The sequence below is a fragment of the Cetorhinus maximus genome, chromosome 35 (assembly GCF_964194155.1).
Source record: "Cetorhinus maximus chromosome 35, sCetMax3.hap1.1, whole genome shotgun sequence".
Classification (NCBI taxonomy): domain Eukaryota; kingdom Metazoa; phylum Chordata; class Chondrichthyes; order Lamniformes; family Cetorhinidae; genus Cetorhinus; species Cetorhinus maximus.
The window spans coordinates 6,651,836-6,662,526 of NC_135913.1; the positions used below are offsets into that span (position 1 = coordinate 6,651,836).

General features: G+C 42.4%; 1 protein-coding gene across 1 annotated transcript in view; it reads right to left on the reverse strand.

Moving 5' to 3' along the window:
- The window catches only part of LOC144672042 (leupaxin-like), a 43,023-nt gene extending 38,006 nt beyond the window's left edge, over positions 1-5,017 (reverse strand). The window contains exon 1 of the mRNA XM_078533985.1: positions 4,788-5,017. Within this exon, the coding sequence (XP_078390111.1) occupies positions 4,788-4,800 (13 nt within the window). The 5' untranslated portion in view covers positions 4,801-5,017. The remainder of the gene's footprint in view (positions 1-4,787) is intronic.
- Between the last annotated feature and the right edge of the window lie 5,674 nt (positions 5,018-10,691).

Here is a 10,691-nt window from a genome sequence, read left to right on the forward strand (position 1 = left end):
GAGTGTTGAATGAACCCAAGAGAATGAGGATGAAGGTATCGAACTCGGGGAGAGAGCCTGCGAGGTTCTTAAGCAAATTGATATCGGGAGTGACAAGGTATTGGATGTGTTGGCAGGCTTAAAAGTGGACAAAGCTCCAGCCCCGGATGATTTGTGTCCCAGACTGCTGAGGGAGGCAAGGGAGGATATCGCAGGGGCTCTGACCCAATTTTTTAATTCCTCTCTGGCCACGGGGGAGGTGCCAGAGGACTGGAAAAAAGCTAATGTGATTCCACTCTATAAGAAGGCTTGTAGAGATAAGCCAGGGAAGTACAGGCCAGTGAATCTCACGTCAGTGGTAGAGAAACTATTGGAGAAATTTCTGAAGGAGAGTATCTATCTCCACTTGGAGAGGCAAGGTTTGATTCGGGATAGTCAGCATGGCTTTGGCAGAAGGAGGTCGTGCCTAACAAATTTGATTGAATTTTTTGAGGAGGTGACCAGGTGTGTAGATGAGAGTAGTGCAGCTGATGTAGTTTATATTAATTGCAGCAAAGCCTTTGACAAGGTCCCTACATGGGAGACTTATAAAGAAGGCAAAGGCACACGGAATACAGGGTAATTTGATAAGTTGGATTCAAAATTGGCTTAGTTGTAGGAGGCAGAGGGTGATGACAGAAGGCTGCTTTTGTGACTGGAAGACAATGTCCAGTGGCATACCACGGGGATCTGTGCTTGGTCCCCTATTATTTGTCATTTATATAAACAACATAGATGACTATGTGGGGGGTAGGATTTGTAAGTTTGCGGATGACACAAAGATTGGCCGGGTGGTTAACAATGAGGTTGAGTGTATATGGCTACAGGAAGATATAGATGGTCAAATGGACAGATATGTGTCAGATGGAATTTAACCCTGAAAAATGTGAGGTGATACACTTTGGAAGAAGTAATTTGACAAGGAAGTATTCAATGAACGATATGACACTAGGAAGTTCTGAGGAACAAAGGGACCTTGGCGTGTGTGTCCATAGATTTCTGAAGGCAGAGGGGCATGTTAGTGGGGTTGTGAAAAAGGCATATGGGACACTTGCCTTTATCAGTGGAGGCATGGATTACAAAAGTAGGGAGGTCATGCTGGAGTTGAATAGAACCTTGGTGAGGCCACAACTGGAGTGCTGTGTGCAGTTTTGCTCGCCACATTATAGGAAGGATGTGATGGCACTGGAAGGGGTGCAGAGAAGGTTCACCAGGATGTTGCCTGGGATGAAACATTTAAGCTATGAAGAGAGGTTGGATAGACTTGGGTTGTTTTCGTTGGAGCAGAGAAGAATGAGGGGCGACCTGATCGAGGTGTGCAAGATTATGAGGGGCATGGACAGGGTGGATAGGGAGAAGCTGTTCCTCTTAGTTGAAGGGTCAGCCACAAGGAGGCAAAAGTTCAAGGTGAGGGGCAAGAAGTTTAGGGGGAATGTCAGGAAAAACTTTTTTACCCAGACGGTGGTGACGGTCTGGAATGCACTGCCTGGGAGGTTGTCGGATGCGGGTTGCCTCACATCCTTTAAAAAGTATCTGGATGAGCACTTGGCACGACTTAACATTTAAGGCTGTGGGCCAAGTGCTGATACATGGGATTAGGTAGGTAGGTTGAGGTGTTTCTCACGTTTCGGTGCCGACTCGATGGGCCGAATAGCCTTTTCTGCACTGTGATTCTGTGATCCTTATTCTGTGAATTGATTGTTAAATTTTTTTTTGAGAATAACCCCTTGGTCTCTAACCAGGTTTAGGTTTATGCGTGAGAGACAGAGATGGAGGACGTGTGTCCATCTCAATGAGTGATAGTGCCTGTGTTTCTATCTCTGAGTGGAGAGCTGGTGAAAGCGAATGCGTATGTATGATGAGCCACTTGTTCGCATTGGTAGGGGAAATTTAGCTTTGAAAATCCAAATGCACAACATCCACTGATCCCATCTTCTGTGTAATAGTAGTTGCAAAATGGTTAATTGATTTGGCAAACACGGTTCCCCTACCATAAATCGTTTTGAGCTAAGACGTGTTATGATTTCCTAAGTGAGCTGTTACTATGCACTAATAATAGATTCGATCATTTCTCGTCTACTGATGTCAGGCTAACTGGCCTATTCTTCCTTGCATCTCTTGTTACGTTTGCTGCCTTTGAGTCCAATCGTTGACTTAGGGAAGGCAGTTGTAATGTCACTGGAACAGTAATCCAGAGGCCTCGGCTAAAACTCTGGGAAGAAAGGCTTAAACCCCATCACGGCAGTTGATGGAATTTAAATTCAATTTATGCATCTGGAATATAATGGTGGCCACGAAACCATTGTCGTAAAAACCCATATCGTTCAGTAATGTCCTTTAGGGAAGGAAATTTGTTGTTCTTGTCACTCCAGACACTCAGCAAAATAGTCTAATCTTAAATGCCCTCAGAAATGACCTAACAAGCCAATCGTTTGTATCAAACCGCTAGAGAGTCGGAAAGGAATCAAACCGGATGGACAACTGGGCACTCAGCCTAACAGCACTGTGGGTGTACCTACACACATAGACTGCAGCGGTTCAAGAAAGCAACTCATCACCACCTTCTCAAGGGTAACTGTGGATGGACAACAAATTTTGGCCTAGCCAGAGACTCCCACACCAGGTGAAGGAATTTGTTTTGAATTCCAGTCAATGAGAGGTAAAGGATGAAGTGACGTCAATATATATATATATTTGTACGAGAGGGAAAAGACATGCCCTCCCTCCCCTGCACACCCTCCCCCTAACCCCACCACTCTTCCCCCCCCCCCCCCCCCCGCCCCCAACACACACACACGCACAGAGAAAAAGTGCATGTATATGTCAATAAGTGATGAGGTTTAAGTGTGAGAGACAGACGTGGAGGATGTGTCCACATCAATGAATGACAGTGCCTGTGTTTTGTCTCTGCGTGGAGACATAGTTAAAGCGAATGCGTATGCATATCAGGTGACTGAGCATGTTTATAATTGCGAAAAAGACGGAGGCATAAAGAAAGGCGAGGGCTGCGTCTGTATATCAGTTTGACGCACTGATTGAGTTGTGCCTTTATTTTTGTGGGGTAAGCGGGGAGCGTTAAAATGTTAAATCTAATATTTAACCTTAACACTTTCTTTAATCCTATACAAACTGGTATTTAACAAGTTAACTTGCTGAAGGCTCGTGACCATGTCAAAGCTTGCGTCGGATACAGCAAATATTGCCTACGCACGGAGTGCAAGAACATGTTACTCATATCGATCCAAAGCTGGAGGAAGTGAGTTGCCCACAAACGGAAAACCTTTGCTTCTGCTTCTGCAAGTTAAAACATTTTGCTCCTACTTTGTGCCTAATGCATACAAGATGCGGAGGCACCTTCAGCTTTATGTTACAAGGACGTTCATTCAAACCTAATGCGTTTTGATTAATCTAACACTCAATACCAATCCATTCAGGCATCTACTTGGCCTAGCATTTTTGAAAATTTAGCTTCGATTCACTCTCCGCGTCAGATTTCATGTTTAATCTTGCTCGCTCTCTGTTACCACGGAGATGCGTGTCCGTGAGTAAAAAACAAATGCGACCTGCACATTGTTCACCATGTTGCAAACCGCAGTTAACAGAACTTATAATGTAACAGTTAAAGTTTCCGTTCCCAAAGTTTTGAAGTCAAATTCGAACTACCGTATGTGGAAAAAAGATGCTTCACAAAATAGATTATGCATTTTTTAAAATAGTTCAAAGGATCCTTAAATAACCCCGCCATTTTTAATATGAGCGTGTGATTTGTGAACAGTTGTAAATTCGGCCCGTCGAGCTTGCTCCGCCATTCAATAAGACCATTGCGGCATCAACTCCACTTTCCCGCCCTCTACCATTTGATTCCCTTGTCAGTCCAGAATCTATCCACCTCTACCTTAAAAATATCCAATCTCTATCGAGGAAAAAAAATCTCCTCATCTCCGTTTTAAATGAAAGGCCCATTACTTTTAAACTACGTTTTCTAGTTCTAGTCTTTCCACAAGGGGAAACGTTCTTTCAACATCCAGCCTGTGAAGTCCGTTCAGGATCTTAAATGTTTCAATACGATCACCTTTCACTGTCCTGAACTTCAATGGCGATACAGGCCCAGCCTGTTCAACCTTTCCTCATATAACACAAAATTGTATCCATTGAAGAGATCGCTTTGCAATATGAAAGCATCTTGGCAGGTTGCACTTTCAAATTACAGATTCTGCCACTCACTGGACTTGTGAAAGCATATATTAAAACATAGTCTCGTAGTTACACCTGTTAAGTGATATTAAATGTATGCATTAATCGATAAACAGGCTCTTAAGAAAGAAACTTTTGAACATCAAGGTGCACAGTTTATCACAACATACAGATTCGAGGCAATATAAGATTAAGTTAACACGGGAAGTGCGTTGGTGTGATCTGGAGTGCATTGCCTGAAAGGATATTGGAAGCAGGGTCAGTCGTAATTTTCAAAAGGGCATTGGAAAAATAGATGAGAATGAAAAAGATATCGCTGAACTATGGGGAAAGACCAGGGCAGTGGGTTAATTTGGTGACATCTATCCAAGTGCTAGCGCAGGCATGAGGGCGCTAAGATTCTATGATAATTGTCGTGAACGGTTATGTCCTGAAGACAGATGTTTATGAACAGGGCCCCGAATACAAAGAACAGAGGAGCTCCTATGACCCCTATATGTCTTACTCCAAGCCATCACTTTCATCTCTCCCTCGACAGTTTTTACTTCCACAATCTGACCTTATCAGTAACTCACCCAATTCGTCCATGAGGAAAGTGAAGAAACACCGATCACTTTCAGTTGGCTTCCGTCTCCAGTCGAGGCCCTGGTGCTCGGCGATTGGGCGGATGGCTGCCCGCTGTTTTCTGCTGAAGACAATCTGCTGGAATCCGCCAGGAAGTATTCGCACGCATGTGCGTCTTGCTCTCACTGGTTTAACTCAATTGTTGCTGATTTGAAGTAAGGGTGGAGCATACTCAGAGACCGAGGGCTCCCTTTCCACATCCTAGTTTCTGCTTCATGCCGTTGATGCGACTTAAGTTTTGTGCTAAATTCACAAATAATTTAAATTTAAGTTTCATACTTTTCCCCCCTGACCTCTCATGATATAAATCATGCAGCATAGAAGCATTCGACCCAATGTATTTGCGCCCTGAATTTGGAAGCAACTATCTAATTAAACTCACTCGCCACCAATTATTTCCCCGCTCCTGCCCCTCCCCCCCCCCACCACCCCCAACACCCCCTGCTGTCATTTTGGTTAATCTCCTATAGAGGCCGCTCTAAAGCACGGTGCCGAGAATTGAGGACAACAAGTTTTTCATAAAGATTTAGCACTATTCGATTGTTGTTATTTTTATTTGCATAATTATAAAGTCAAATACTTTTTCTACAGCCTTATCAGTTTGCCATGTCACTTTCAAAGGTGTGCGTATGTGAAACGCTGTTAAAATCAATCCATCTAACTAAGATCTGGGAAACAGTACATAATAAGGGTGGAGCCCAATTTGCTGCAGTAATCTTATCACCCTCTCCCCACACCATGGGATACTCTCCCTGGGTGACCCTGAGCTTTGGTCCTTATTGGCCTGTGGAATTCATCCCAGCAGAGCAGACAGTGTCCCCATTGTATACACACACTTCGCAGGGATTCACTAGGCACTGACACTGAATGTGCACTGTGTGGAATGTCACTCCCAAAAACAGGAATACTGAGTGCAATTGTCAGTGTCCCACTGCAGCCCAGTCTGATCTCCACACGGGGCCCTTCCTGTCTGTACATTTCCCCAGTGCCCCATCGGGGAACATTCAGCCCCGGATATCCTACAGAAGCAGCGATTGTGGGAACGGGCGGCTAACTCTCGTGACACTGGTGCTGGGCCTCTGACGTCACAATGGGAGATGACGCTCGTTCAGCTCGAGCTAGAAACCTGTCAACAGCCAATAGGATTTAATCCACCAATTGACAACTAACAGGGCACCGGAACTGCTTGAAAATGGCGCCACAATGTTTATTGCTGTTGACAATACGTGATGTACACACGGGACACATCTATCCAATATCTCACCCCCCACACACCGCCACCCCCATCCCTCCCCTCCTTCCCCCTCCTCCACCTTTACATATATGAACATAAGCCCCCACCCCCACCCCCCTCCCCCTCCAACTTTACATATATGAACATAAGGAAAGGAGCAGCATGATGCCTAGAGGTCACCAAACCTGCTCCAATATTCAATAAGATCTGCTTGGGCCTCCACCTCAATTCCACTTTTCCACCCGCCCCAGATCCTTTGATTTCTTTGGAATCCAAAAGTCTTTCAATCTCAGTCTCGAATATATTCAACAACTAAATAACCAGAATCATCCGGGTAGGGTATTTAGTGTGACATTGACAACGACCTCCTCTTCAGTGAAGATGGTTGTAAGTACTAACTAAGTACTCAACCATGCCCTTATATAAGGTGTTTAGTTGTTGATCCTTAATTGTGCACTCTCTTCGTTTTAGGATCGTGCTAATATTCATATGTTTATTTCAGATATTTCCGTTCCCACGAATCCTTCCTCATTTACTTTTCTTTGCTCCTTTGTTTCCCCTTCAAGCTTGTCTCCACATTTTTTATTCCGATTTATTCTCTATGTCTTTCAATGATGGGTTGTGAATTGATAAGGACATAAGAAGTAGGTGCAGAAAGTAATTCATATGGTCCATCGAACCAGCTACATCAACTCCATTTTCCCATCCAATACCAACATCACCTGATCTGCATATGACCCCTAAATCTAGACATTATTTGTAAAAACTCTTAGGGTCTGTGTTTATAATTCTTGCTGGATAATTTTCTTTTTTGCAATGCCATTACCTCTTTACCATTTTCTAGTGTAGTGTAGAGTATTTTACCGGTTTTTTTAAACCCTCTCAATCCTGGGGCTTCCTACTTTTATCGTCACATTATAAATACTATCTTTAATTTCCCTAGTTATCCATGGTTGCACCATTTTTCTCGGGGAGCTTTTATTCCTCAATAGATTTTATCCTCTTTGAGAATTATTTATTTAAATGTTTGCTATTGCTTGCCTACCATCACATTTCAATATTTAATTTCCCAATCTACCAAGCCAATTCTACCTTATATCTCTGAGATTCACATTGTTAAAACTGAAGAACGTGCTTCAGAAATCGCACGTCATTCACATCACTCCCAAACTTAACAAGAAATTCTACCGTATCGTCAACACTCTTACCTAAAGGATATTTTACTGTAAGGTTACTAGATAACGCAGCTGAATTATGCAATATTAAATCTAAAGTAGATACTCCCTCGCGTGCACAACATATTGTTCAAGAAAACTGTCTTGAATGCAGATCTAAACGTTACTATTGTGGCACCACTTTATGCTTCAAGCTATGCTTCAGAGGGTTTATTGTCTTTGGTTTGAAGCTCGTGAGTTTGATTCCTACGATCCGATTCAATCCGGTCCCGTAACTTTGACGGTACAAGTGCTCAACCTGAGAGAGCACTGCACAAACGCTGGTGTTGGCTTCTTCCTGAGATGTTAAACCAGGCCCATGCTTCCTCTCAGGAAGATGTAAGTTACCCCGCCATATTTTTTTTAAATCTAGATAACCAAATTTCGCTGCGTTAAGTAAAGAAAAAATCCTCATTTCGCCACCAGTCCTAGTTATTTTGCCAATCACCATAAACCTGGCTACCGAACCATATGATATTGGAAGTGGTTTCTCTTCATTTATGCCTGCAGATCATTGCTACAGTTCCCTGGATTACTATTTCAGTAGCATAACAAACATACTACTAAAACAGTAATCAGGAAATCGTCGTATGATTTTCTAAGTGCTTGCTACCACGGGTTTAATAATGGGTTGCGGGATTTCCCGACGACTGGTTTCCCGCTAAATATTTCTTCTCTCTATTCTTGACTCGCGACGTTACATTTGCTATGGCTCCATGCACTGGGACCGTTCCAAATTCTAGGAAAATTGGAATGATCATTACCAGTGCATCCGTTATCTCTACAGTTGCCACTTTTAGATCCGTAGCATGTGGGCCATCAGATCCATGACTCTTGTTTGCTTTTGGTTTCATTAATTTCTTCAGTAATTTCCATTTACTAATAATAATTACTTTAGGCTGTCACTCTCATTAGACCGTTGACTCCTCATTATTTCTGATATATTTTTATTAATTCTACTGTGAAATTTTCATTCTATCTACCTACTGACATTTCTGGTAACTCTGATAGATGCCTTATAGCATTTCACTGTACGGATTGAAACGATCTGTAGACAGAAGACAACCTTGTCACACTCCTCTTTTTGTAGCAATACTTTCACTATATTAATGTTCTATTCTAAGTGCTGCTGTTTGGTCCCAGTATAAATTCTGAAACAATCTTAAATCTTTCCATTTTATTTCCAAGTTATCTAAGATCTCAAACATCTATTCGTGTCTCACTCTGCTATATGCTTTTGTGTAATCGACAACACCTCAGTCTACACCTGTTTCAGACTTCTATTTCTCTCTTTCCTTTATAGTTATTGACACAAAAGCTGCATTCCTTGTTCTCTTTCCTTCCATGAAACATGCTACTCCTTCTGATATCTCGTCTAATTCTGCTTCGTTGCTCTCATCATGCTGATTCTTGGAAGGATTTCGATCTTGAAGCTAATCGTTCTCTAAAGTTCACATTCTGCTGCACCTGGTCCTCCAGGTAGTGCTATAAATACTGACTTCCAAAGATCACCTGGAATTAAGCCAGAGTCTTCCACTTTGTTGCAGAACAATGTTGTTGCCGCATATCCAAATTCTTCCAATGCCCATTTCATTTCCATCCATATTTTATCAGGCCCCATAGATTCATTCTTCTTCATTATTTTCTATAACCTTCTACTCACACCTTACCATTCAAATCTCCCATTATGATTAAAATTTATTGAGATTTACATATCTTCTGACTTTATCTAGTTGTTTGTAGAAAATGTCAACCTCCTGTACACTTTTGTCTGCTATTGGTGCATAAATTTAATGATCTCCAAGTCAAGAAATTTCCCCTTTATCTTAACAACCACAACTCTCTATGTTATAGCCCTGAACCCTACCATGCATTTTTCTGTCTGTTGAGTGGACATGATCCTTCCTCCATGTTTGTGTTCTTCTCCACCTGAAAGTATAATTGTGTATTCTTCTGATATTAGTCTTCCTGTTCCTGACCATCTTACTTCACAGAGATTAAGTATGTCTATATTCAGTCTTTCCAACTCTTGTTTTACATTTTCAAGTTTTCCTTTCTTAAAAAGGCTTGTTACATTCCATGGAGCTATTTTTAATTTGTTTGTTTTTTTTGTTGCAGACAGTAACCAGTTGATGATTTCTGCTGCACATACCACCCCCTACAAAGCAAAACACCTTCTACATTGTAGTTAGTATCTTTTGCACTGTTATCTGGTATTGTGTTTGATGACTTTGCCATGATAGGATAGTACAAGTTTAGGGCCTTCATCATATACCCGGGTTATTTACCGAATCATCTTCTCTCTTAAAGATGGAAGATCAGCCTTTGAGGCTGGTTCATCTGCTGCCTTACCAATGTTTTTTGGCAGTATCATCTGACAGGTGCAGTGGTTGACCTGCCTGTAACCTGTGTGGCGGGGGCGGGGGTGCAGAGGGGTGACCTTAACAGGTACAATGCCTTTCCTAACCGTAACCTGCAAACTAGGGTGGCAGAGGAAGCTCATCTCCTCATTGGTGGCTCAAAGAGTCACGACTTCTCCCTTTTTCAATCGGGACATTTTGTAGAAAAGCAAGGAAGTTAAGATAAGCCCTGGTTGAAAACATTGGCTCGACCTCGACTGGGGTGTTCTGTGCAGTTCTGAGCACCGCACTTCAGAAGGAATGAGAAATCATTGTAGAGGGTGCGGAGAAGATTCACCAGAATGCTCCTATGGACAAGGAACTTCGGTTGAGTGGATAGATTGGAGATGCTGGATGTTCTGCTTGGAGAAGAAAGGAATAATAGGAGATTTGTTAGAGGTATTCAAAATCATGATGGTTCTGCATAGAGCAGAAAGAGAGAAACTGTTCCCATTACCTGGAGAATTGGCAAAAGAAGCAATGGTCACATGAAGAAAAGCTTTTTTATGCATCGAGTGATCAGGATTTAGAAGGCAGCACCTTGGAGTATGGTGGGGCCAGATCCAATCGAGCCCTTCAAAAGATACAATTACCGAAGAGTAAAAAATACAAAGCTACGAAGAAAAGGCGTGGGAGTGGAGCTAGGTGGCTTGCTCTGGCACATCTGCTGACATGTACACAACAGGTGAAATAACTTCCTTAGCTGGGAAGGTACGAGGAGAAGAGAACGGAAGTGGTTGCAAAGGGGTAAGGCGGATTAAGTGAGTAGGAATATGGAATCTATCGTGGAAAAATATGCGGTTACTCACATGGTAGGGAAATATAAACCAAGGTATGTATAAATGGTGAGAGATTGGGAATTGTTGGCATTCAGAGAGATATAGGTGTCCTTTGACACGAATCACATAAAATTAACCTACAGGAACATAATGCAATTTGGAAGGCAAATTGTAGACATAAACAGAAAATGCTGCAAAAACTCAGCAGGTCTGTCAGCATCTGTAGTGA